Here is a 27809-nt window from a genome sequence, read left to right on the forward strand (position 1 = left end):
TAGATGTTCCCTCTCCATACTCGGCATTTCTGTATTGTTGTTTTAAAATTAGAAACAGGGTTTCATTGTGTTGCCCAGGCTGGATTTGAGCTCCTGGGCTCAAGTGATCTTCCCGCCTCAGCCTCCTGAGTAGCTGGGACTACAGGCACGTGCCACAGTGCCAGGCAGTATTGTTCTTGATTTACAAAGAACATGTATCACTTTTGTAATTGGGGGAGATTAAAAGGCTTATGAAAAATATTAAACTAGCTGCTCTCCCAGGTGTCAGTCAGTGGCTTCATCCGTCCTTACGGAGAACTAAAAACCCTGCTGCTGCTCACGCGGGAGCTGCCCAGGGGAGAGGCGGCAGGTTGGGGTGGGAGCTGTGACTTGGAATGTCCACCCTGCGGTCTCACTGGGACTCAAACGTGAGACCCTGATTTTGTCTACATCATATCTTGTCTACATTGTATTTTCTCATCTGGAACCAGAGGCCATGACAGTGCCGTAAAAGAGGTACTTTTGTGATTTTTCTTTCTTAATTGGGCCAAAATACTTCCAAGGAAGCCTGAGGCTGTCTTTAGGTCAGGCAGGCATTTCTGTGGGTCAGCTGCGGTGTGACAGCCACACATCCGGCAGAGCTGGGGGACAGGGCAGAGCTGGAGAGGCGGCACGTGGCTCGCGTCACCAGGAAAGCCGCGCAGGGCCGGCCACGCGCCTGAGGACTGACGCAGCCTGTGTGTTCCAGATATTCGGCTTCTCGGCGACCGCGGCGTACGCGGCGAGCACGCTCCTGGCGGTGCGGCAGTGGCGAGCGAGCGTGCGCCAGCAGAGCGCCAGCGACTACGTCCGCGCGCGCACCGAGTCCCGGGACGCCGACGGCCGCGCCGAGATCCAGCGCCTGGACACGTGAACGGCCGCGGGGCCTCCCCGCCCCGCCCGCCTCCCCTTCCCTCATCGCGTCAATTTCCATGTGATTCGCTTGAACTGTGTCCTCTTCGGTAAAAGTTCATTTTGGGAAAGGGTCTCCAGGGTGGCCCGGGGGGCGGGTCCCTGGTGGGCGGGGGAGGCCCGCGTCCCCAGCATCCGGTGGCCGTGGGAGCAGCTGGCCGAACTGGCTGCCCGGGTCCGCCTTAGGTCCTAACTGTCCCAGAGCCCAGGCTTCTGACTCTGAGCCACCATGTCATGTGCGTTTGTGATGAGACTGGACTTAACGGGGCTGCTAAGAGGGAGAGAATAGCCAGGAGTGAAGTACGGGGGTCCCCGGGCAGCCCTGGGAGGCAGCTGGCGCCGGCCCGAAGGCCACGTGTGACCCCGAGGGTCTTGGGGATGCGCCGCTGGAGCGCTGTGCTGGGCACGGACTTCACGGGGCAGGGAAAGCTGCGTCCTGTGGGGACGGCGCCGCGGGACTGCTGACTCATGGGAGGGCGACCCTTTGCTTCCTGCCCTGCTGAGAATCACTTGATTCTTCCCTAAATGAATCACATTCCCGAATCCCAGATTCTTCCCCAGGAATATGGGGACCATGTTATTTTTCAGTGTCCTGCCTCCCCTCAGTACTTCGAGGCTGACTCGCGGATGCTCTCTAGGTTTACCTTCTCAGGTAAAAGCCATGAAAGAAACACGTCCATTTCACCAGCCTGAGCACTTGCCCCTTCGCTGGCTCCGGGACCGCAGTGGGAGGCGTGTGCGTGTTCCCTGTGTTTTAGGGATGCGTGCCCATTTCCTCAGTGCCTGAGGACAGTTCTAAAGTGATTCGCAGTAGACTTGTCAGGATTTGAAAATACTTGAATTTGCACCAGGACACGTCCCTTCCGGAGGCACTAATTGTCATTTCGGGTGCCTCAGCGTCATGACCATGAACATCCATCTTGGAAGTTGTTGGGGAAAATCCTAGTTACTTAAGGTCTGATTGATTGTTGACAAAGTGAACATTTTTGCTTGTGGTGAATGAGTTAAACGAGCCCCTTCGATGCTGTAGTTTTTTTTTTTTTTAACTAGAGATTAATTATATCTTATGGAAAAATTGTTTTGTTAGGTTTTCACTCTTTGAACTGTAAGGTTTACAAACCTCACTCTAGCTCTCATATTTGCGGTTAGCCCTCACCAAGGAGAAAACACTGCTGGCGGGAGGATTTGGCAGTAACGTGGCCCCAGGCTGAGCGAATGCTTGCGGCTGTGGCAGTGCACTGTGTAGTAAGTGACTCGCAGAGGCAGGGGCCGCGTCCGCTTGCACACGTGTGGCATTGCATCCTCCAGAACAGAGCAGCCTGTGATTTCGGTGGCGGCCAGATCTCACTGCCAGGCGGGGGTTCTACAGGAAATGGTGCTGTGCTGTCTCTGAAGGGCCGGGGTTCCAGGTTAGCACCCTAAACTGAGCATCCAGCACAATCTGGGTTCTGCCACAGTTCCCGCCCATGGCAGTGGCCCAGGTTGCGTGGTCAAGCACCATGTCCGTGTTGCGGCGCCTCCCTTCTTCTCCCACAGCGAGGGCGGCTCGGCGTGGTCACTGCTGGGCGCGCCGCCAGCGGGTCTGACAGAGCCCTCTTCCCACGTATGTCGTGAGTCAGTGTCAGTCATGCTTCACAAACTTTGAACCAATTCTATGGAGTGATTTTGGGGGAGATTAGGACATCTGGACTTTATCTGTTCATTTATATATTTATTTTGCATTTGTTGAGTGTGTGTGCATAGTCAAAATTGGGCTTATCTCCCTCTGAGAGTTTCATTTAAAATAAGGCCACAAAGACTCAGCCTTGCATTAAATGGGGCCCACGTGGCAGGACCACCCTGTGCTTTAGCAGAAATCTGCTGGGAATCATGTTACTTGGCCTCAATAAAAGGCCACCTTTGAAGTGAGACTGAAAACAAGAATCCCATTCAGGCAGGATCGTTGCCCGGGTTTTCCCAAGTCGCTTCAGTAAGCCCAGTTCATCATCTGGTGCAAAGGAGGCAGGTGACTGGCCTCCCAGGGATGTGTTTTCAGCTGCAAGGAACAGTTCTGAAGGCCACTGAAATGGTAAATGCTGAAAGATGCTAAAAAGCGATGACATCTTAGGCCACAGAGTGACTTAGGAGTTCATTTAGATCTGGGTGATAGACTCTTCGGAATTATTTATGTCCTTGTAACTATCTAACATCTTTTGTGCCATGAGGCTCCCCCCTGGCTTTTGTAAATGTGTCTCCTTGTCTTTAACCAGCTCCCATTAGAACCCCAGGTGTCCACAGACACTTTGTGATGGTGTGACGCACAGTCGCACATCTCGCCACTACAGTGGGGTGAGGAAAGTTCTCAAGGGAGCAGCTCTGTCTGTGGTGGATGGAAACACACCTGGATCTTTGTCATGTCGCTCTGTGCACAAACAGAAGACAGTCTACATTGACATGCCTTAAATGACCTCTTTGCAAATTGGAGGAAGCATCTTTGCATTTAATAGTTCCAATGTCGGTTTGGTTTGGGGCATTTGAAGGCTGAAGCCACCTTAGTTTTTCTGTTTTCTGGTGGGATGATACTGATTCTCATAGTTTGAGCAAACTGGAGGGGAACTGGAGCTGCTGTGCACGTTTGGATTTGTGCCTGGAAACGGTGCCGTTGAAACCCGCAAGCATTTGGTGGGACCGCCGGTGGTTTTTGATGGATGCAAACGCTGACATCCTCAGAGAAAGTTTATTTTGGCACTGATTTGGTATGTGTTTTTTCTTTCTGATTCTCCTTGATCCTCGCTTCGCACTGCTGAAGGCATGGAGGGAAATAGCGTTTCCCTGTCACACAGAGATTACAATCATGAAAGCCTAAAGACACTTGTTGGCCCCTTATAAAGCCAGAAAAGGGCACACTTGGTTACAGATTAAAATCTCATCAGAACAGTTTGATTTAAAGTGAACAGCCATCCGAGGGAGATGACTTCTGTCTACAGAAAAAGCAGGAGTGTGGCAGCCTGCACTGCCCCAATACGCACATCGTCCTTGACTTGAGCTGAGGAGCCCACGTGGGCAGAGCCTGGTCCGTGGCTGAGCGCTCAGCCCTGGGAAGCTGATGGCACACTGGTCTTTTGAACCCTATTCCTGTCCCCCGGCAGGAAGGCACAGAGTGTGTCTGACCTCCACCCTGGGTGCTTCCAGGAAGAGCTTCGTGCCTCGGTGGAAAACATTCCTACTCTCTTCCAGTTTGCAGTTCCGTCTGCCTTTCTTTGAAGCTTTCCTAGTGAGTCAGGCCTGGGTCAGGCCACAGGCGGTCTCTGAGGAGACCGAGCACTAGCTCTTGTGTCTGCACGCGTATGTGAATTCCTGCTTGCAGTGAAAGAGCCTTGAATAACCTCGTGTGTGTCGTGTCCTGTGTGTGACCTAAGCTCGCCTTTTCTCATAGATTCTCGTGTGCTGTTTGGAAGATACCCCACACCCATCCATGTGCTCTGAGAGGTGGACCAAGGTCTGAGCTCTGTCTCTGCAAGATTTTCTGCGGGTTGGCCTTAGAACCTGGCCCAGCAGATGAGTAGAGCATGGAGTGTGTAGTGATGCTGGAAGGCAGTGATGATTTAAGTAGTTCCTGTTGTGCCATCTGCATTCAAAACAAAGCAGTCATGAAGTCAGTGTGCCACTGCCCGATTGTCATCCTTTCCAGGTCTTGTTTACAGAGAAGTGATGACGTTAAACAAGGTAGCAAAAGGTCGAAAACACTTTCTAGGCCAAGGGCTGCTGGGTGAGTCTCTTGAGCGGAATAAAAAGTTGCTTTCTGCTCCAGGGGCTGCCATTTGCTTTTGAAGTCTCCAGGCACCTTTTTAGTTGCTAAATCCAGGGTTTCTCTCTTGCCTACGTCTGTCTTATTTTATTAGCACCCATGTCCAGGACCAGCAGGGCGATGGTGTGGTGGGCTGGTGGGTCCATGCAGGGGCAGTCTGGGAGGTGGGAGGAGGAGGCAGCCATCTGGCACACCCAGCCTCTGTCTGCCGTCGCCCTATTGATGACACTAGACATGTTTATAAATTCAGGCTGTCTTAGAAAAGTGTACTACCTGGTTAGCTACCTTCCTGTCCACTTGTCTTTGGAAAAGTGAGCTCCTGTGTTCCAGAATTAGCTTGCGGGCAAGAGCAGAATGCCGGGACCAGTCTGCTGTGGTGCTGTGGGTGAGCTTTTGGCATCTAGTTTGGGAACTCGTGGGAATTCTATCTTGGACAGGACACAGACCTACCACTGCCACCCTTTAGCTTTGCCATCTTTCTTGACTCTTGATAAAATCTTGTTTCTTTACTTCTCAGCAGATATCATTAAAATCGTAAGATTTTATGAATAAAATCACTCTGGTTGAGAAAGTAATTTGAAATATTTGACCATTTATGTTTCTTTTATTTAGAAGCTGTCTCTGAAAGAAAATGCCTTCAATATCTATCAGATCTAGAAGAATTTTCTTTTGAAAGTGAATGTTCTGTTTAACTTTTCTTCATGTATACTCTTTGGCTTGAAACAGAGGAATGGGTCCTATTATATTTTCCCTTCTTTTGTCTGGAATATATTCTTTTCCCATTTGGATACAATTTCTCAACCTTTGGGATTTTGTTTTCCCGTCCAGTTTTTCCTATGCCATAAACATAACAGTAAATTAGACAAAAATTACCCACAAGCCCACTGAGTTTGAATCGCTGGCAACTTGCCTAGAATAGAGTTTAGATGATGAGTCCTTGAATAGTGTATCTATTTCATAGGGTTACTTTGTTGTCTGTATTGTTTATGCTGAGACTTTAATTCAGGGGGCTTGCTGTCTAGACTCTGGGGTAGCATGTTTTCTTTGGGATGCACAATACACAATGGCCAGAGAGCCTTTGCTTAAAGGGTTAATACCGCTTGGACTCCATGAGCTATCTGAACCTTTATGGTTCTAATTTAGGAGTGAGATACCTTAATCAGCTTTATCCATGAGATTTAGGGTGAGCCCCAGAGTTTTTTTTCAGAATCGTGCCTGAAAGGAGAGATGGTGTGAACCAGGATTCTGGTAATGGTTTGTCTGGGAGCCAGTAACAGTCTGAAACTCTCCAGTCTGAGTCATCTTTGGATGACAATGCTGATAGTCAGTACCCTATTTTTATCAGGAAAGTCACCTGAAGGAATGGTCAGGAAATGAGGACAGTGGAGGGAGACCTGGTGCCCAGGGCAGGGCAGGCCTGACTGATGGCTGCTTCCCTCCACGGGCCCTGCTTTGCTTGCCTGCTTTTTCCAGAATCAATTTTGCAAGTTCCAGACTCTGTTGCCCTCTCTGCAGCAGTGAGGAAGGCAAATATTCAGGGCTGGAAGGGAGAACCAGCGGGCTCAGGGCTCTCGGAAGGCAAGAGCAGGATGCCTGGGGACAGGCCCAGCCTGGAGGGGCCACCTTCTCCCAACTCTCCGTAACCCACTTAAAAATGAGTTTTCGAATCTTGCCTCATGATGAAATTAACCTCTTTGGATAAAATCAATGCTTTTCAAAACTTGATTTTGTTTGGCATGGTTCCAAGAGAATGCTAGGGATTGAAACTATTTGTATATGTTGAAATTTGTAGGGGTTCAGGAACCCATGGCAGAAATACTAAACTATTTATTTACAGGTATGAGGGTATTTTTTTTTTTCAAAGTAGGCAATTCTGTCTTTGTATATTTTAAAACAAAATAATAATCACTTCACCTTTGGTGCCTTCCATGTGTCGCATAAGCACTCTTGTCAATCATGGAATTGGAAAAAAAAAAAAAGATGTACATTTAGTTAAACCAAATAACACTATTTTTGTAGCATGATTTTAGATTATGTCCTTTTAATATTGTTTTCAACAATGCTGGTTATGAGGTTTTGGCCGTTTTCTCTTTAATCTTACTATGTATTTTAAAAAAGAAAAAAAAAACCCTTGGCTATTCTTTCTTCTCTGCTGCTTTCTCCCCACCATCTTGTTTCTGCTTATTTAAATGGTCTGAGACTAAATTTCTGTGAAATAATTCTGAGTCAGTATAATTGCATTTGGCATTTTTAACCACTTGCTCAGCTGGGAGGGCACCGCTCACCTCCGACAGTAAGAGGAAAGTGGTTCCATGTTTAACACACCGACTGCCGTGTGAGTTGCATCTAACTCGAGCTAGTTTTGAGCCTGGGGCCTCGCGAAGCAAAACCCTGCAGTTAGTTCATAAAAGTCTTACTTGTTCTTATTGTTACAATTGACAATCTAATTCTAAAAACATGGATTGCGTTGCATATAACTCATGCATAGAAAAACAATAAAGAATAACAATTAGAAAGGATAGTTTTGTTTTAATAAAACACTGTGGCCCCCAGGGAAAAAAATTTTTTTTCCAGCGTGGCAGTCAATGTGTTAAAGAAAGAAAAGAAAATCATTAGTGCTCTGACTTCTTCTTTGGGGCTGAACAGTGAAAAGCCTACGTGTGGCTCCTTCGCTGGTTGTCCGGTCTGGTGAACCCAGGGCTTCTCCGGCCTGGCCTCTTCCGGGACCCGCTCTCCAGGAGGCCCTCAGCGGCCCCGGGGCTGTCACCTAACACTCGATTTCAGATCGGTTGAGGAGGCTCTAGGCAGGCTCGCTGGCCCTTTCTAGGTCTCCAGCCTGAACAAACTAGAGTCTGCTGGGAGGAGCCTGATGACACCCAGACGCAGGCACACTCCTCAGCGGCCTTCCCACCCCTGCAGGACACAGGTTATGTCTGCTCAAGAAAAAGCTTGCGTGAACTAGCTGAGCCATTGCAAAATGAAGGTACGGATTTATCGAAACATAAAGTTGTGGCTTTTTTTGTTCTTCTGAAGGGTCAGAATATGTAATTATGTGATAACAAAGGAAGTCAAGTCAGATGGCTAAGTGTAACTTTCCAACATGATGACTCCTTGGTACTTCACCTAGTGGCACTTTTGGGGGGGGGGGGTGTTAATTTAGTAACTATTACACTTTGCTTGTTAAAAGTCTGTTTCTTTTTCAGTTTAAAGATACAGCCATGAGGCAGTCTGAGGGGATGCCTGTTTGGCAAACTGGCTGTCGTGGGTCAGAGCTCCCATCTGGCCTCCCAAACAGACCCAGATGCCCTGGGGTGGGCATCACCGCGCCGACAGGCTCTGGGGCTCGACTCTGCACACCTGAGCGGTTAGGGGGTCCCCAAACTTTTGCTCCTGTTGATTCGGCCCTGACAGCAGACAGAGCCTCACATTGCCCTCAATTTTCCCCTTTTATTTCTTTTGAAGGACCAATTTTTCATGGTACTTGTCTTGATTGTTTTCATAGTGTTCAAATCTGTATTTTTGTATGTAGAGGGAAATAATTTTCTCAACACTAATCGCTAATATTGTATTAAATTGTCATGAAGGAATTCTTGTTTAATAAATGGACACGTAAAAATGTTACTGTCTCTTTCTTCGTTCTGACTTGTCTCCTCTGTCCCTGGATCCAGTTCCGGGAACAGGCCTGCCCCGCGGAGGCTGAACGGAGCCGCAGCCCTCAGGCCCGCACGGGGCCTCTGCGTGTCTCTGGGGCTGGCCAGGCGGCACAGGAGCCTCACCGCGCCCCTCCCCGCTCCAGCATGTTCAGCTCGAGCGCCCCGTGCGAAGTCTGGGGTGCCAGGGCCTGGCCTCTTCCGCCAGTGAGGGCACAGACGCTGACCCAGGGCCCCCAGGCTGCAACGCTGAGGTCCCTCCTGCAACCAGTTTCCTAACCCAGGAGAGCCTCAGGGTCTGGCTGCCGTGGGGCCATTATCCTTGTGTGTGAGTGACAGGGCCTGGGGCCACCACCTAACCTTTCTCTCGGTTTCCCTGGCTGTAAAACAGAGTTGTGTGAGGATCAAATAAGGGGCTCAAACGCTGGTCGGATACTCACCCTCGTGCCTGACACGAAGAAGGACGCGTGCACCGTGGCTGAAACCCAACACTGTCGTGTCACTAGTCACCAGCTTGTGTGGAAGCATGGTAAGTCCTTGACAGTATTGCTCTGGGGTGGTGGAAGGTTTTTTGAAACACACAAGTAGTCATTCTGGTTTAATCTGTTATGGCTTTTTTCAGGGTAGGAGATTCACATGCAAGAGAACAAGGTTACAAATGCCCGAAACATGGGTCCAGAACTCTGGCTCATTCACGAGGCCTAGGGTCACAGGAAATGCCATTGTTAAGAAGCTGCTTTTGTATAAAAAAAGTATAAAAAGTTACAAAATCTCATTAAAGATAGATACACAGTATAAGTCCTTAGGTGAACACAGAAGGCTTGTCTCATCTCCCGAGGGGGTCAGGAGACCTGCTCTGGTGTCTAGAGGGTCCCAGGAACCTCTCACCTGCTGGCCGGCCCTCAGGAAGAGAGAGGGTTGGGCTGGGCCCGCCCAGCCACCCGTGCCACTGTCACCACTGTTGCATCATTGTTTGGGACCCTCTGTCTTTTGGGCCTGGGAAGCTAGTTTGCAAGCTCTTCTTTCAAACAGTCTCAGACCCAGAATGGTCGTCTCACTTGAAGACAACGTGGTTTCCCAGGGTGTAAGGCCTCAGTTATGGGTGCTGAGACCCACTCTCCCAGATAAGGCAAAGGTCAGTTTTCTCCCTGCTTCAAGAAGGAAGACGGAACCGGTGCTCCTTGAACAAAAGGTTCTTGCAAGGGTCCTTCTCGACCAAGTGCATGGCGTGAGCAGGAGCACCGTGTGCAGACGAAAACCACTGGGGCCCAGTGGGGTGGCCCTGTGGGGGTTTCTGTATTTGTTCCTATTGGCGACACACAGGTGACGCCCATGCCACTTTGTGGCAGGTGGTGATAGGCTCTGCTGCTGCTTGTGCTTGTTTTTGGCAGGGAGGTTAAAGGGCTTAAGGTCTATAGGACAGAAATGGGGAGAAGAGGTGGACTATTCAAGGTACCCACAGGTGCAGAGTGGTTAGCAGTGCTAAGCCAAGGATCGGTCTCGCATGCTGGGCTCAGGTGTGACCTTGAGGCTGTGGGCAGGCCCCCTGTGACAGCAGCTCCCGAGGCTGCCGGAGAAGTCACAGCCTCCCTTCCGATGTGCTGCGTCCCCAGCCAGCCCTGTCAGGAAGGTGCAGGGTGGAGGCCCCATGTGGCTCCGGTTGCCAGGACACGGCCAGGACTTCAGTCTGAGTCTGAGTCTGAACTCTCTTCTGAAAGGAAAGCAGAGGGTGCTTGGCAGGAGTTTCGGGGGCAGCAGGGCCTGGGAATGGTCTCTGGGGAGGCATAGCCAGGTTGCGGGCAGGAGCCCAGGCCGGGCCTCACCCACAGCTGACTCCACCATTAGCTGGTGTGCGGGCACCTCCAGGGTGGGGGCGGGGGGTTCCACCCCAGACCGATGCCCAGGTGCCCCTTTCCCTGGGGCCCCAGGGCTTCGCAAGTCTCCCAGGCGGCCGTTCTTATGTGGGCGTGTCAGGGTTGTACATCTGCATCTTAACCCTACCCCCAGTTCAGTAGGACAAGGTGAGGACAGCTGTTTCCTTGTCCCCTGAGCTAAAATATACTGGCAAACCTTTTTTCTTTTTTTTGTAGTTTCAATTCCCCCTCCCCTAATCCTTTTTTGTATTATGATCAGAAGCAATTTTATAACGTTAAGGGCCTGTGAGGTGTGACTTGAGGGTTCCTGAAATCCCAGTATGGAAGACTGCTCTGTAGAGCCTTCTAGAACTCCCCACCCTAAGGAAGGCAAAGCACCCCAGTCACTAACCTCTGACCCCAGGTTAGGTGCTATCTTCTGACACTCATCCCCTCCCTGGCCACACCCTGTCTCTCAAAACCCTGGTCGGCCTCAGGCTATCACCCACTCGGGGCTGGGCTGGGGGCAGCGGGAGTCCCCATGTGCTTAGAGAACCCCCCTAAAGCCTGACTCTAAGCCTGCAGTCCTTAAAGGCATGTTAAAGAACTCTAAGAAGGGTTTCATAGGAGATTATGGCGTCACACCGAGTCCCAGCAGACTTAGGGCCGTCTGTGAACACGAGTGGCCCACATTCGGGGTCAACTGGCCCCCAACGGGAACCTTAGACCTCCCCACTGTGCCAGCAGTTTGGGGAATCGTGACCGGGACTCCTGGCCACCCCGCCCAATTCCCTTACATAGATTCATGGTGAGAGATTGCTCAGACCCTGCCCCCTTGGGTCTGGTTCTGTGCCAATAAGGGACAGAGCAGGATTTTTGTGGCCCGAAGGACCAGAGACTCCAAACTGTCCAAACTCATCTATCAGGAAGCTCCTCAAGAGGATCCACCACCACCGCCCTACAACCCTACCGTGACACCTCCTGAAGTGCCCCCGAATCCGCCAGACACCCCGCCACCGTCAGTCTCCCCGCCGCCAGTTCCAGACCAACCAGGTGCCGACACTCCCATCACCCGCTGGCTCCGGTCAGCTCAGGTCCCAACTTCAGCTCTCCAGATGCCCCTGCGTGAGGTGTGAGGTCCGATGCAGGTCACGGACGATGGGTCCGTTCAGCCAGGGCAGCCGGTCCTGTACTACCAGCCCTTCTCCACCTCTGACCTTCTGAACTGGAAGCACCACACCCCACCTTACTCCAAAAAACCTCAGGCCCTCGTTGACCTCCTGGAATCCATCTTTCAGACCCACCGTCCCCCTTGGGAAGACTGCCGCCAGCTCCTTCTGACCCTTTTTAACATGGAAGAACGACACCGGATTGTAGCTGGGACCCGGAGGTGGCTCCGGGACCAGGCTCCAGCAGGGACCTTCGACGTGGAGCAGCGGGCACAGAGAGCAGCACCCGAGACCAACCCGGATTGGGATTTCAACTCCCCGAGTGGACGAGAGGCACTCGGAAGGCATCGGGAAGGTCTCCTCCACGGGGTCCGGGAGGGAGCCAGGAAACCAACCAACATGAACAAAGTCGCTCGGATCACCCAGAAGCCGGAGGAATCCCCGAGCAAATTCTGTGCGTACTGTTGTGAGGCCTACCGAGTCTACACACCCTTCGACCCAGAGGCGGCCGAAAATCTGCGGATGGTGAACACCGTGAATGCTGCAAGTGTTGGGCAGTCCTATACTGATATCCGACGGAAACTCCAGACACTTGGACAGGTTTGCAGGAACGAACATGATGCAGCTGATGGAACTGGCCCGGAAGGTCTATGTTACTCGAGACCAGACTGCCCGGAGGAAAAATGACAAGAAAATGAAACAGAAAGCTGCTCTCCTGGCCACCACCCTCAGAAGACCTGACCCAGCCAAGAGACCTGGCCCGCCACGGGAAGGAGGACCCAGGAGACGAGGGACCCTGAAGCCTGACCAGTGCTCCTTTTGTAAGGGGATTGGTCACTGGAAGCATGAATGCCCCAACAAAAGAACCCACCCACCCAGCCGGCCGGATCTAAAACATAGTCCTCTACCAGCACCGGACTTAGAACTCTACACGGATGGCAGGAGTTTTACCCAGAATGGGCAACGACTGGTGGGCATCGCAGTCGCCACAGTTGATGAGGTGGTTGGCACGAAGGGCGGAGTGGCCCTCATCCGAGCCCTCAGGCATGCCCGGGATAAGAAAGTGAACATATACACAGACTCTAAATATGCCTTTGCCACAGTCCATATCCACGGGACAATATACAGGGAGAGGGGACTGCAGACCACAGGTGGAAAAGAGATGAAAAATAGGGATGAAATCTTCCAACTGCTGGAGGCAGTTTGGGAGCCAAAAGAAATTGCGGTCATCCACTGTCAAGGACACCAAAAGGGCACAAATCCAACTGCCACCGGCAATCACCTGGCAGACCCAGCAGCCAAAAATGCAGCCACCCGAGAACGTTCAAAGGACAACACTGCAACCCAGTGCCAAATCTTGTTGGCATTCGAGTGGCCCGAAGAACCAAAATATACCCCAAAAGAGAACCAGTGGACAGAGCAGAAGGCCAAGAAGGACGCCAGACGGGTGGTGGCACCTGTGGAACCATAACATCTCTATCCCCAGTAAATTAGCATACTCTGTTGTCTCCCGTCATCACAGCCTGACTCACTTGGGGAAAACAGCCCTCACCCAGCTACCCGCCTGGTACTCCTACACCGCCAGACTTCCGTCCATCGCGGCAGCAGCCAGCACCCGCTGCCAGCCCTGCGCTAGAAACAACGCAGCGGTAGGGCCGGGACCCGCCCCCGGAATCCAGTACACCGGAGCCTCTCCATTTGAGGATGTGGAAGTTGATTTCACAGAAGGAAAACCATGTTGGGGCTATAAATACCTGCTGGTAGTGATATGCACCCTCTCAGGCTGGGTCGAGACAGTCCCTACCCGGACCGAAAAAGCTAGGGAAGTGACAAAGTTTCTATTGAGAGAAATCATCCCCTGGTACGGTCGACCACCCTCCTTTGGCAGTGACAACGGACCAAGCTTACTGCGGAGGTCATGCAAAGCCTCACCAAGGCACTAGGAATCAAATGGAAACTACATACAGCCTACAGGCCACAGAGCTCAGGGAAAGTAGAGCGCATGAACTGGACCCTCAAGACCACAATAGTGAAGCTATGTCAGGAAACACCATTACCCTGGGTAGACACACTAAGCCTAGCCCTGTTCAGAGTCAGGTGCACACAGGGGCCCACAGGATATTCACCCTTTGAAAGCCTGTTCGGTAGGACCTCCCCCCACTCATCAAGTGATTAAGGGCAGACATTAGGCAAGTTGGGGAATTGAATATAAACACACACCTCCAAGCCTTACCCAACACTATGCGCCATATCCACCACACCATCCTAGGAAAAACCCCTATCGCCCTGGGTCTCCCTGTCCACCCCCACCAACCTGGGGATGTAGTCTGGGTAAAAGACTGGAAAAAAATACCCCTAGAGCCCACCTGGAAGGGTCCCCATACTGTGATACTAGTTACTCCCACTGCTGTTAGAGTTGCAGGTATCACTCCGTGGAGCCACCACTCCCGGGTGAAAAAGGCTGAACCAGCAACGAAACTGATCTCTGGACTGCACATCAGGACCAGCAGAACCCACTGAAGATCCAGCTTAACTGTCTGCCAACGAGACAGCCACACCCAGGACTGAACAGGAGTAAATGGGACCACTGGCCCTGGCCCTCACATCGGGGTTGTAGTGACTTTACTGGGGCTTGGTCCCTTCTCAGTAGCACCGGGGGACTGGACGGGACTGCAGCGGGCATCTCTATCTGTGGTATTTTGGCTAATCATAGGATGTCTGCGCCTGCCTCAGTCCCTACCCTCCTCCTGGTTGGGGCACTCACCCTAACAACTATGGCAGAGAAACCCTACCCTGAGGCTTGTTATACCAGAACTTAAATTCCCTCCCCTAGTGGGATTACTCGAGACTTCTGGACCACAGGAAGTTTCACAGTCCGCACCTACATGCCAAAGACATGTTACAGTCAGGCTCAGGTGTGCCACAGTGGGGGACAGAAATACTGGACTAGCACCATTACAGGTGATACTCGAACCTCTATAGTCCCCAGGGGAAAAACAGCTTGCTGGACTTACTACACCCACTGGCAGATGTCCAGTGGGAAAGGAGTCCACGATCAGGCTAAAATCCAACAGGTCAAAGACACAAAGGCTCAACTAAAATAGCCTCAGTAACAGAGTCAACTTATAAGAGACCAAATCTTACTGACATACGAAAGAATCACTAAACCCCTGGAACCTTCTCCCCTAATAACCCGGCTCCTCAATGTGACCCTCCAGGCCCTACCCAACCATACTTCATGTTGGGTCTGTTTACCCCTCCAGAAACGAGTATATATTGGGGTCCCTGTGCCTCCGGCTGGAACTCCAGCATCTTGATCCCAGGCCCAAACCAAATGTCCCTGGTGGGCCTGGTAGCATATAATGTCCGCTTAGCCATAACTTCCCACCTAAATATCACTTGCATTACTAATGCAGGAGAGAATGAAATATTCAGATTCATACCGGGTCAACTCTACACAAATAACCAAACCTTACCCAGTAATGCCACCGCCACCTGCTCCCGGGATGGCATATTCTTTCTTTGTGGAGACACTGCCTACCTCTGCTTCCCAGGAAACTGGACTGGGACCTGCACCCAGGTCTTCTTTGCCCTAGATGTTTCTATCTTTAAAAGTCAACAACTGAAAACTACACTAAGCCCCCACCCAAACACCCAGAAAACACGGGCCTTACCTAACATCGATCCTCACAGGGGAAGGAATTGCTGCTGGGATAGGAGTAGGAGACACAAAAACATCCCTGAGCATCTACCACAAGTCATCCCAAGAACTAAATGAAGACATGGAACGTGTGGCAGATTCCCTACCGTCCCTCCAGAGTCAGCTAAACTCACTAGCAGCAGTAACCTTACAGAACAGACGGGCCTTAGACCTACTAGCAGCTAAAAAGGGAGAAATCTGTACATCTCTAGGGGCAGAGTGCTGCTACTATATAAGCCAAACAAAAATAATAAGCATAAAAGTCAGGGAGCTAAAAAAAAAAAAAAAAAAAAAAAAATCCAGAAAAAAAACAAGAAATTAAAACAAACCTGGGATTTCAATTTCAAGCAATAAACTTCATGACTACTACTGCTGGCCGGGCTGCTAATAACTATTCTTTTTGTCACTATAGGCCCCTGCATACTAAACACAGCTATAAAATTCATAAAGACAACTGTAGCCCAGAGAGCAACAGCTCACATAATGGCCTTACCAGGCTACCACCCACTGGGAAGTGATGCCCTATAATAGACATATAAGGACATCAAAGGGGGGGATGATAAGGAAAACCTCCATCTATTACTTGGTACAGCAGCCACCTGAGACCCCCATCCCTCACGGAAGGCCCGCATCAGCATAATACTAACCTAGCACCTAGCCCATCACTGGTCTACTACCTGACGCATCAACGTTTAACACTAAACCTATTACCTGGTGCATCAACTACCCTATGCATCAACATAATACTAACCTATTACCTGACACATCAACTAACCTATTACCTGGCAGGCATTAGTCACCTGAGACCCCACCCTCGGACTACTCCAACTTAATAAAAATGGAAAAAATCGGGTAGATGGGGCTCAGAATTTGGTGGTGAGACCCCTCTGAGCCTGCTGACGAATAAACTTTGATTCTCCAACTCTCCGTCTGCCGCTTGGTTTGTCCTCAGGGCTGCCTGCTATAACACTTGCTGTAACAGCCCTGCCCGTGGGGGCATCCCTCACCCCTAGCACATGGCAGCTCAGCAGGTGTCTGGGCCAACAGATGCTGACACAGCCTGGGAGGGGCGTCTGCTGCTGAGCTGAACGTCCACTTAGTTACAGGAGCCAACTGAGGTCTCAGGGCTGCCGGCCAACAGCACCATCGGCCTCTCTGATAAAGTCTTCCTGGGGCTGGGGGAGGGAAATGGCCAGTGGGCCGCGGAGCCCCTCCACCCTGGGCCAGTTCCTACATTTCTGTGTTGGAGCCGTCACCCTCTCTGCTCCTTCTGCCCCTGTGGGCCGAGACCTCCTCTGGTGGCCTCCCTGGGCCGTGAACACGGAACCAGCTCTGCCCCTGCCTCACGCACCTTTGCGGGGCCCTCACTGCATGCCCGGCCCTGCCCTGTGCAAAGTCACCCCCAGGCTGTGACAGTTGAGATGGCTGTGTTGTCACAGAAAAACCAACCTTCCAACTTCCAGCTTTGGTTTTTGAATCAGGTAACGTGCAAGCTGGCCTTTCTAGCTGGAGAAGGACGGCTAGACAGGCCAGAATGTCTGTTGCGCTTTCCTTGAAGATAAAAACCCAAACCTGCCTGAGCTTGCCCGGGGCTGCTGGCAAGGAGAAGAGCCTGGGTCCCTGGCAAGGCAGCAAGGGGAGCTGGGTTGGGCCAGGTGGCTACTCCGGATCGCAGGTGGCCAGGTGCTCTGAGAGTGACTGGCTGTCCCAGGGGCCTTGCAGGGCCAGAGGCCCGGCCGTGCCCTCTGTTTGCCCTTCCTAGAAAGGCAGAGGCCCCAGGGAGCCCAGTGCTCCCCAAGGGGACTGGCTTTGTGACCAGCAGCGCATGAAGGGATGTGAGAGCTGGGCTGTGAAAACACTTCCTGTCCACGGAGAGCGAGGAAACACTCCTACCCCAGCCTCACACTAGTTAAGGGTCCCCAAGGGAAGGCAGGCACCTGCAGAAATACTTGTAGGGGTGATCAGCTGCTTCCCGGTGGAAACTCGCAGGGCAGCCACTCACCTTCTGTCTTGTGCGCTGTGGTCTCATCTGCGGAGTCCCCTTGTTTGAGGAACTTGGCTACATCATTAAAGATCAGGTAGAAGTCAATAGCAAACACAATGGTGGCAAAGAAGCCAAACACCTGCGGGAAACAGTAGACAGGGTGGATGGGACACAGCACAGACACCGAGTCCCCAGCCCAGGAGGCACTGGGACATTGCCACCCCCAGCCTCATGGCCCGTTTCAGACCTGCCAGGACAAGCAGCCCAGAGCGCAGGCAGACCCCTCGGAGTAACGGGAAGTGGGAAAATGGGCTGTGAACGTGGTTTGACAAACAGTCTTTCAGAACTCCGGGTAGAGTAAATCCCTGACAAGAGGCCTTTGGGATAGTTGGACCCACACAAGAGCCCAGAGGGGCCGAGCAGGGGAAGGATGTGCCCCAGGTCCCTCCCTAAGTGGGTGTCCAGGGGGGCATTTGCAGCCTCAGGAGGGGCGGGGCGAACCTGAGGGGCGTTTCTGGGCACCCCCTCCCGGGGTGGGGCGCTGCTCACCCCAGCTGCTTTGGAAGCCCCATCCGAGTATTTGGCGACAGCGGTGATGGAGATGGCGAAGTATATAAGCGCGGCAGTGACACAGCGCAGGAAGTCCTGGCCAGAGAAGGATGTGTTACAAGGGAAGACCCGCCCCCGACCACGCGAGGGCTCCCACCCTGTTCTGAGCCCACCCCCGGGTGGCTCCATCGTCCCGGCAGCAGCCGACACTGCCTGTGGCATGGCCCGCTCGGTGGGGAGGCAGAAGCTGGAAACCCTGTCACCTGCTCCCTTCCAGCTCTGGCTCTGGACCTCGCTTTGCCACAGATTTGTGGCTGATCCATTTATGGATCACGGTTTCTGTGGATCTGTCCCTAAAACTGGGACACAACGGTTGCCGCCCTCTTCGGGCAGGTGAAGGATGCCGGATGTCAATCGAGACCGGGGTTCACGTCTAGCCTTTGCTGCCCTTTCTCCGTGACACAGTTCTCTTGGCAAAGTCCACCGCTGGGGCCCTGGGCCCTCCCAGGCGAGAAAATGACGCCCGGGTTGCCCGGTGGCGACATCTGGGTAAGCCCTGCAAGTCCTCAGTTAACCTGCCCTGTCTCATGGAAATGGCTTGAATTCCTGCGGCCGAGGCGCATTCCTGCAGGGCCCGCTGGGAGCACCGGCGCCACCTGGTGGCCAAGAGCCCATCTCCGGGCTCCCGGCCTCGCAGACTTGCCCTGGAGGCGTCACACCCTCCCCAGGTCCCAGGCGGCTGGGAGGTGGGGCCCGGACTCTCCGAAGCCGGCACTGCCCGCCCGGCTCCCACCAACTGCACATAGCCCCTCCCGCGCAGGGAAGGAGGCAGGGCCAAGTGCCGCCGGGGAGGGGGTGGGGGGACAGCCAACCCTTCCCGCCCAGGCCGGTCCTCACCATCATGGGCCAGCACAAGCCCTGCCACTTGTCATTCAGCTGCATGGCATCAGCAAAGAGGAAGTACAGGGCCAGCAGGAACTCCAGGAGAGGCGCCGTGAGGAAGGCGGAGGCTGAGGATGCCACATAGCAGATGAAGGTGATGAAGGACAGAACCTGAGAGGAAGGGGGTTGGGGGAGAAGTCAGAGCCTTTTCATGCCCCTCGGCCACTGCTCCTCTCAGCCAGACTCTGGCTCACCCACAGTCCCACGGCTGGGAAGTGGCATGGCAAGGACTTGAACCCAGCATGGTGCCCGGGCCCACACCCAAGCTGCCATGCTGCACCCAGTCCTGTGCGTGAGGCCCTGTGTCCAGACCTCACCCCAGACCCCTGCCAGGACCCAGTGAGGAAGCCCCAGCCTCCCCCCACAGGGCAGAGCCCACCCACTCTGTGCCCTACAGGGCCAAATCAAACCTAAGCAGGAAACAGTTTCAAAAAATAACACCCAACACCCAAGATGTGTGTTTTTCACTGAATGTAAGTTTTCTCTTAAACACAAAAAACAAATCTTGAACTTTAGTTAATGATATGCGTGCTTCAGCTGTTTAGAGTTGAAAAGTACTGACGTCTGCAATAAAATGAGGCTGGGTATGGTGGCTCACGCCTGTAATCCCACCACTTTGAAAGGCCAGGAGGGACGATGGCTTGAGGCCAGGAGTTTGAGACCAGCCTGAGCAAGAGCGAGATTGTCTCCACTGAAAATAGAAAAATTAGCCGGGCGTGGTGCATGAGCACCTGTAGTCCCACTTACTTGGGAGGCTGAGAAAGGAGGATTGCTCAAGGCCAGGAATTTGAGGTTGCAGTGAGCAGTGATGACAATCCTGCATTGTCACCAAGCTGGTTAAGATGTCACTAGGATGTGAACCCAGGGCTGGCTGACCCCAAGTTAGAGTTCTTAAGCAACCTGGCCTTGTGGGTGCTGGGGGAGGCCATCTCTCCTGGTTTCTGTCACTGCAGCTGGGTTTGAGCACATCCACGGCTGAGTAGCTTGGAGTGGGTGGAGGGGGGCCCATGGGGACACCCAGATGCCCCACAGGAAACACTGTGGCTGGTTCAGGCAAATGAGCTGCAGGGATCCCAAGGGAGTCTCCAAGGTAGACACGGCCATAGGGGTGGCCGAGCCCACCTTAGACACAGGAAACTGAGGCATAGAGAGGGCCTCCCAAGAGAGTAAGGCCACAGCCGGACCAGGCCCTGTCCACAGCTCCTGCTGAACTTCCTGTGCCAAAGGCTGTTCTGTGACCCTCCTCTTCCTGCCTCCCATCCCCCCAGCTTGGTTCTGGGGATCCCCCTCTCAATTCCTGTTTGCTCATTCCCCGATTCCTGGTGGCTACTTCCTCCCTGTTCCCACCCACTTGAGCCTCTGCACTTGCTTGGGCCTGGGGGTGGGAGGGAGGTGACCAGTGAGGCAGGAGTTACCAGGAGTGGCTCCCATGCACCCTGAGTGCCCACCTCGCACCCTTCCTTCTCTGTCTAGTCCTAGATTCCTGACATCCAGCTGGGTCAGGGGCTATGTTCTGGCTGGCATGCTGCCTCCCCCCGGCATGAGGTGGGGTTGGGGATATGTGGATTCAGGTTTCTCCCCCAAAGTGCCTCCCTGAGGTCTCAGGGTGGGGCAGCCAGGAGGCATCTTCCTGGGAGTGTGGGCTTTCAGTCCAGCCCTGGAGTCTCACTTGGGAGTTGGGCACGTGCGGGGGTGGTGACCTCTGGGCTGACCGCAGAAGAGGTTGTAGGCACGACTGCTGCCATCTGCCCCGGGCAACGAGGGAGGGACTCCCGGACAGAATCCTCCTTCCCCCACCGTCTTCCTTGTTCTCACCCCGTCCCTCACCTGAGCCACCTCTCAAATCCCCTAAACGCCAGGCATCCCCGCTTTCTCATCTGGGAAGTGGGAATAAGGACACACACCACCAAGTTGCCTGGATCTAAGCAACAAGTGGTCGCGGGGCTGTCCTGCTTCATCCTGCCTCCCCTCTGCCCGGCCTCGCCCTCCGCATCCCTGGAAGCCCGGGCCAGCCCCCACCCCACACGCCGACAGTGCGAACCACAGTGTGGGAGGTTTCAGGGGATCAGGAGGACAAAGGCGGCCAGACCAGCCGGGTGGGGGCGAGCAGGAAGGAGGAAGGAGGAAGGAGCGCAGCGGGGGCGGGGCGGCCGGATCCCGGCGGGGGGAGGGGGAGGGCGGTGAAGTCAGCCCGCGGGGGCTGCCCGCGCCCCTAACTGTGCGGCCGGGCCTCTCCCACTCCCCGGGGCTCCCTTCACTCTCCACGGTCCCCCGCCCAGGTGGCCGACGCGGCCCCGGCCTCCCGCCCCAGAAGCGCTGCAGCCTCCGTCCGCCCCGCAGCTCGAGGCCCGGCCCGGCCCTGCCCGCGCCCAGGAAAGCAGACCCTGCCCCGCGACCCGGGGTCCCGAAGGGCCGAGCGAGGTGATTCCTCCCCGGGCCCAGCCGGGGGCGGCGAGGTTGGCGGAGGCCAGACGCTGTCCAGGCGCCGCTGTCCCGCGGGCCCAGAGAGGGCGGCGGCGGCCGAGGTCACACAGCGCCCAGCTGGGGCCGCCCCTCCCCGCCTCCTACAGCCGCCAGCTTTGGCCTCGCAAGTTAGAGAACCGGGGGAGGCCTGGGGTCGGCCCCGGACCCCTCGACGGCCGCCTCCGAGGCGAGCGGCGCCGCCAGGGGGGCCGGCCGGCCGCGCACTCACCGACTCCGCCAGCAGGAGGCGGCCTTTGCGCGAGCAGAGGAAGGCGCGCGCCGGCAGCAGGGCGCGGAGTCCGGGGACGGCGGGGCCCGGCCGGGAGGTGGCGGCGGGCTCCGGGTCGGGCTCGGGGTCGGGCTCGGGCTCGGGGTCTGGGGGCCACATGGCGGCGGCAGCAGGGCCGAGGCTCGGCCTCCCTCCCTCTCGCCCGGCGCCCGGGAGGGAAGCGGAAACGCAGACTGTGCGGAAGGAGAAAACGCGAGACTAATTGGGCGCAGGGGCGCATCCCCCGCCGCCCCGCCCCGCCCCCGCCCGTCCCCCTCCCCCGCTCCCCCTCCCCCCGCTCGGACCCCGGGTGCAGCGGTGCTGCGGCCCGCGCTGGGCCGACCCGCCCGGTACTGGCCGGAGGCAGCCTCACAACCCCCCTTCTCCCCTCACCACTGTCCTGGCCTTATTACCGCCCCCCGAACGAGCCGTCGGAGCTCCCACCTATCCCTGCCCAGAGAGTTGTCTACACTCGCTGTCTCGGGTCTAACTTCCTGCCCGTGCGTGCGCGCGCGCGTCTGGGATCCGGGAACGCAGGAGTCTGAACAGCAAAGACCCCGACCCTCCGCCCCCCCGTCCTGCCACGGCTTTGCCCGCGATGTCGGCTCCCCACTCCATCGCCTCTCTCTTCTCAGCGCTGCGAGATTTCCTACGATGTCCTTGGCTACCCCACCCTCCTCCAGGGCCTCTTTGTGGGCTGCCCCAGGCCTCGGTTCTGCACCCCTTCTCCCCCAGTCCGTCCTAGGAGGACTCCCAGACGTACGCTGGAGCCAGCCCCCACGCATCTGTCTTTCTCTCTCTCTCACTCACACACACGCACGCACGCACGCACGCGCGTAGTCTTTAGGTGTCTGGAGTTGGGTGTGATCAAGATCCAGTCGGTAACATTTCCGCGGTGCCTGCGCCTCTGCAAAGTGCACTGCCATCCTTCCTTGCGTCCCGTCCTACCTCACCGTCCATCGATCGCCAAGGCGGGCCCATCTTCAGCTCCTAAGCTTTCTCTGACCTCTGTCCACTTCTCATCACCACGGCTACTGCTAGACTCCAAACCAACCACTCCTGTCCCCTCCCTGAACTGTTGTGAGAGTGTCTTTGGGAGGCCTCTAGGTTTCCTCCCTTGGCAGCCAGAGGGATGCTTAAATCATAAGTCATGGCACTTGCATTCCTTCCCCAAAGACAAAAAAACACACAAAAAACAAAACCTTGGGAGGTTCCCATCTTGCTCAGGGTCTTGGGATAGAAGTGAAATACAATTCCTTACTGTGGTTTTCTCCCTTGCTTCTCCCATCAACCTTGCAGTTCCTTGAAGAAACCATGCTCCCCTCCTGCCACAGGGCCTTTGCACATGCTGTTCCCTCTAGCTGGAATGTTCTTCCTCTACCTTCTTGTCTGATTAAGTTCTTATTCTTCAGTGATTATATTAATAATACAGTGTCACTTCCTCAGAGAAGCCTTTCCTGACATTCATTTATTCCATTAACAGCAGTGCTAGCAGCCCAGGATGCAGGGGAGTTCCAGCCTTTGGTGGGGGTGGGGGGAGAAAACACTAAGCGTGTCCAGAGAATCCTGGTGATTCCTGGTGATAGATGCCAGCCAGGAAGCATCAAAGAGGACTGGAGTCAAAGGGGTGGAGGGAGGGCAGGGGGGAATGGGAGGGGCCAGACTGTGGAGGACCAGACCCTGGTGTTTGCATTTTACTCTCAAGTCCCTGAGAGGAGACCAGGTGAGAGTTCTAACAGAGATCTTGTTCTGATCTGTGTTGTTAAAAACATGGCTCTGAACTGCAACTCAATAATAAGAAAACAACCCAATTTTTAAAATGGCTAAAGATTGGAACAGACAACTCACCAGGGGAGATATATGAATGTTTGCTAAGCACATGGAAAGATGCCCAACATCATTAGACATCTAGGAATGCAAATTAAAACCACAATGAGGTATTACTACACACCTATTGAAACACCATTAAAAAAGGACATTGCCAGGTGCTGGTGAGGATATAGAGCAACTGGAACTTGCATATAAGGGGATTTCAAAAAATTTGTGGAAAAATGGTATTAAAAGATAAAAATTAAAAATAGAAACCTTATTTCTCAACATACGCTCCATCAAGGTCAAGACACTTTCGTGTAAGCAATGATACCGGCTGTTTAGTCCATCTCTAAAGAACTAAGGGTCCTGGGAATTTAACTGTATCAATGAGGTCTTTTATAGGGTATTAACTGAAGAAAAATGGGTGTCCTGTACAGATTTTTTAAGATTAGGAAAATAAAATTTAAAAAACTCAGAAAGAGCCAAATCAGGACTGTAAGGTGGATGCTTAATGATTTCCCACTGAAACTGTCACAAAATTGCCCTTGTTTGATGAGAGGGACGAGCAGGAGCATGTCCCAGCAGAGAGGGACTCTCCGGTGAAGCTTTCTGGGTGTTTTCTGCTAAAGCCTTGGCTAACTTTCTCAAAACACTCTCATAATAAGCAGATGTTATCATTTTTTGGCCCGTGAGAAAGTCAACAAGGGAAATACCTTCAGCATGCCATGTACCTTTTGCCAGAGGACCTTCCTTCTTGGTGGGTCGGCTTTTTGCTTCACCTGGGCCACTTCCACCTCTTGCTGGCAGCGGCTTTGATGGCGCTTTGTCTTAGGATCCTTCTGATATAGCCGCGTTCCATCTTCCATTACAGTTCTTCCACGAAATGCTTCAGGATCTTGATCTCACTTTTTAAAAATTTCCATTGAAAGCTCTGCTCGTCTGTCTGCAGCTGATCTGGGTGTAATAGTTTTGGCACCTGGGTGGAAAGTTCGCGCAACTTTAATTTTCAGTCAGAACTGTATCAGCTGAACCAATGGAGATGTCTGTGGTGTTGGCTATGGTTCGTGCTGTTAATCATCTGTTCTCTTCAATTAGGGCGTGACAGAGATCCCTTGCAAATCAACGTGGATGGTCTGCCACTGTGGGCTTTTTCTTCAATAGCATCTCATCCCTTCTTAAAGCGAGTTATCCATTGGTAAACCGCTGATTTCTTTGGGGAATTGTCCCCATAAACTTTTCATAAAGCATCAGTGATTTCATCATTCTCCCATCCATGCTTCTCCATAACATTTGATGTTTATTCTTGCTTTAATTTTAGCAGAATTCACGTTATTCTGATAAGGGTTCTTTTCAAAGTGATGTCTTATCCTTCTTAATTTCTCAAATTAGATCTTGTTCAGACATGTTGTAACTAGTTAGTACAAGTTTATTTTGGTGCAAAAAAAGTTTTGAAATCCATGCATAGTTTTTTCGTAATATGCATTTTCCATGAACTTTTTAAAAATCTCTCAGACAGTCCTGATTTGGCTCCTTCTGACTTCTTTTTGTTTCCTAATCTTAAAAAATCTGTAAAGGGCACCCATAGGTAATACCCTAGAAAAGACTGCATTGATACGATTAAATTCCCAGGACACTAGGTCATCTTTAATTTAAAAAAAAAAAGGAAAACAGTAAGTATTGGAGAGGATACGGAGAAATTGGAACCCTCATACATTGACAGTGGGAATGTAAAATGGTGCAGCCACTGTGAAAAATAGTTTGGCAGTTCCTCAGAAAACTAAACATAGAGTTACCATATTGACCCAGCAATTTTACTCCTGGGTAAATACCCAAAAGAACTGAAAACAGATGTTCAAACAAAAACTCATACACTACATTTCATAGCACCATTATCCATACTAGCCAAAAGATGGAAACAACCTAAATGCCATCAGCAGATGAATGGATAAACAAAATGTGGTGTAGGTATACAACAGAATATCATTCAGCCGTGGGAACAAAAGAAACTATGGAAATGTTTTGAAACCAGATAGAAGTGGTTGTTACACAACACTGTGGATGTACAAGATGCCACTGAATTGTTTACTTTAAAATGATTGATTTTATATTAATCAAAGGGGTAGTTGTGTGTGATTAATGATTAATTTCACTTCAATGAAAAGCTTTTAAATTGTTCTTATTAAAAGCAAAAGCAGTGAAGTGATGGCTTCATTGATACGTACTACAACATGGGTGAAACATGAAAACATGGCGAGTGAAAGAAGCTAGAAACAGAAGGCCACTCATGGTGACTCTATAGAGACAAAAAGCAGGTTAGTGGTTGCCAGGAGCTCGGGAAGGAAGAAATGAGGAATGATTCCTTCCTGGGCACAGAGTTCCTTTTTGGGCTCATGAAAATGTTCTGGAATTAGATAGTGGTGTTGGTTGCACAACACTGAATGTACTAAATGTCACTAATGGAAAACTTTATGTTTGTTTTACCATAATTTGTAAAAAGTTTATGTTGGAGCTAAGGTATTTTTTATTTTCTTCTCTTTGCCTTTTTTATAGCCAAATAAAGGATTTAACAACAAAAGCCATTCTGAAAGGATGGCACTGCTAATAAGCTATCTAATGGACAAAAACTATCTACCAAAAAAAAAAAAAAAGAGAGAGAAAGAGAGAGAGAAAAAGACACAGCTATCCATTTGTTTGATTAACTACCTGTGGCTTAAATTGTTTTATTTGAGAATCTATTTTCAGAGCACTTGAAAGGGACTGACAAGATAAAAGGAACATGACTCTCCCCCAGCTCTGGCTCTCACCAGACCACTTTCCAAGGACCCTGATAAACCAGGCTCACAGAAAAGAGAGAGTAAAAAAGGAAAAACAGACTCAGTCACTTCACAGCTGCCTTTTGCTATCAGCTGGCAACAATCACTTTTTTTCTTTTTCTTTATCCCCATGAAAACTTTATCCTCGGCACTCTTTCATGCTTACACTGTCATGCCAAGCTCTTTCCACTCTCTTTTGAGGAAAGTAAAATAAACTTTTTACTTCTTTCTATCCTAATCTTTGTGTTGAGAATTTTTTCTCATCCCATGCTATGAGTTCCGACCCAAACGTTTGGTGCTCTGTATGGGGACCTTACTTTTCTACCTCTGTCTTGGGGACATCACTTACCTGCCTCTGCTTCAAGACTGCTCCTTTGTCTGCTGCACAACTCCCAGAACATCCTTCTTGCCCTCAGTACCATTCAGAATTCGTCGAGTCTCTTAGGCTCTGAAAGTGGTCATGTGCTCGAGGTTAAGAGTGGTAGCTTTTGTCTAGGTTTGATCTAGACGGGCAATCCACTTACCTTATGCCCCTTTGTAATCAATCCCCAACCTCCACCTTCTAGGACAACCACTGTTTTAATTTCTTTTGCTATATTTTTGCCTGTTCTTCAACGTCTTAGAAATGCAATCATACGGTATGCCCTCCTTTGGTGTCTGGCTCCTTTCCCTCAACATGATGGGCAATTCGTCTGTGCGCGTGTATTGTTATCCCTGAGTAGGAGATTCCATTTTGTGAGCGTAGCATGGTTTTTCTCCTTTGGAACATTTGGCTCTTTCTAGTGTTTTTGGTTATTATGAACATTCTAGTATATCACTTCTCTGGGCTAAATGCCTAGGGGAGGAACTGTGGGTCATATGACAGGAGAATGTGCATCCTTAAGTTTATTCTCTACTGTTTAACTCCCTCTAGTTGCTCTCACACCTTGCGGTAGGTTTGCCTCCCACTGCCCAGCCTGCAGGGGGTGGTGTGGGGACCACAGAGCAGTGGACTTGAGGGGTACAAGAGCTGGGCTGGGGCCACCCCCAGTTCCAGGTCTGCACCACTAGACGCTGCCTATCCCCCCACCTGAAGGACAGGCAGCAGCCTCCTCCAACTGCACACTGCTTGCAGCAGCCCCCATGTGTGTGATCTTCTCCCCAGGGAAGGTGGAGCCTGCCACTTCCTCACCTTTGGTGATCCCCGTGGCGCGTAGCACAAAGGCTCAAGTCATTATCACGGCCCCCAAGGCTCAGCCACACTCCCAGCCTGTCTCCCCCCTGCAGACCTCCTCTCAGCTCCTCACGTTTCGGTCCAGGGCCTTGCTGTCCCCTTGTGAGGATGGCCCTTCTCCTGCTGGGATGGCTGGACTGTCTGGTGACAGTGGGGCTCTCCCCGGGGGAGGAGCCTGCGAGGCCTGCGTGTGGGGATGCCAGGGACAGGGCCCAGCTGGAACCTGGCTCAGGCTGATGCTCAGGTCCCAGAGGGCTGGCTGGCCAACTCTGAGGGAAACGTGGCCTCGGCTCCCCGCTGCCTGCCCTGCTCAGGCCCTGGGAGGCTCTGAGCTCTGAGGGGATGACACTCCAGCCTTGCCCTCCTCCTCAGTGAACTTCATGAACATCAATACTAAACTGCAAAGTAAGAGCAGGGAAGGCCAGCAAACTTATTTTCCTCATACCAATTGCTTCGATTTTTTTTTTTAAGTAATATGAAAATACTGATGTGAACAGAATGCATCGTTCTGCCCACGTTCCCTGGGCCCCTCTGGCTGGTCAGTGTTGGCGGCCGGTGTGACCCACACCTGTGTTCTCCCAGACCTCCAGACGGCCCTGCTCCCAGGCCCTGCTGCCCTCCGCACCCTGACTTTCAGTAACTTTTGTTGAATGAACAAAATAATGTTTACAGCAAC

General features: G+C 52.3%; 2 protein-coding genes across 3 annotated transcripts in view; one reads left to right on the forward strand and one right to left on the reverse strand.

Annotated features, from left to right (window-relative positions):
* CMTM4 (CKLF like MARVEL transmembrane domain containing 4) overlaps window positions 1–7147 on the forward strand; it is a 49858-nt gene extending 42711 nt beyond the window's left edge. Inside the window, exon 4 of the mRNA XM_045533295.1 lies at window positions 728–7147. Coding sequence (XP_045389251.1) covers window positions 728–892 — 165 coding nt within the window. The 3' untranslated portion in view covers window positions 893–7147. The remainder of the gene's footprint in view (window positions 1–727) is intronic.
* A 1803-nt stretch (window positions 7148–8950) lies between these two features.
* CMTM3 (CKLF like MARVEL transmembrane domain containing 3) lies at window positions 8951–21560 on the reverse strand. Of its 2 annotated transcripts, none has more exons than XM_045533226.1 (5): window positions 21257–21560; window positions 18520–18675; window positions 17623–17718; window positions 17092–17212; window positions 8951–10078 (listed from the first exon to the last, which is right to left on the reverse strand). In XM_045533226.1, the coding sequence occupies exons 1-5, from the start codon at window positions 21413–21415 to the stop codon at window positions 10050–10052; spliced, it is 561 nt and encodes a 186-aa protein (XP_045389182.1). In that variant the 5' UTR covers window positions 21416–21560; the 3' UTR covers window positions 8951–10049. The 2 variants fall into 2 exon arrangements, with proteins under 2 accessions (XP_045389182.1, XP_045389183.1); XM_045533227.1 differs by lacking the exon at window positions 8951–10078 and adding an exon at window positions 11321–12057.
* Window positions 21561–27809: the final 6249 nt, after the last annotated feature.

The sequence above is a fragment of the Lemur catta genome, chromosome 20 (genome assembly GCF_020740605.2).
Source record: "Lemur catta isolate mLemCat1 chromosome 20, mLemCat1.pri, whole genome shotgun sequence".
Taxonomy (NCBI): Eukaryota; Metazoa; Chordata; class Mammalia; order Primates; family Lemuridae; genus Lemur; species Lemur catta.

What these genes read in the sequence shown, in the direction of transcription:
- CMTM3 (XM_045533226.1), bottom strand. Translation starts at nt 21,415, where the DNA reads ATGTGGCCCCCAGACCCCGAGCCCGAGCCCGACCCCGAGCCCGACCCG. An exon ending in GCTTGTGCTGGCCCATGATG is followed by an intron (nt 17,719 to 18,519) that starts GTGAGGACCGGC and finishes TTCTCTGGCCAG; the next exon opens with GACTTCCTGCGCTGTGTCAC. An exon ending in GGGCTTCCAAAGCAGCTGGG is followed by an intron (nt 17,213 to 17,622) that starts GTGAGCAGCGCC and finishes TGTTTCCCGCAG; the next exon opens with GTGTTTGGCTTCTTTGCCAC.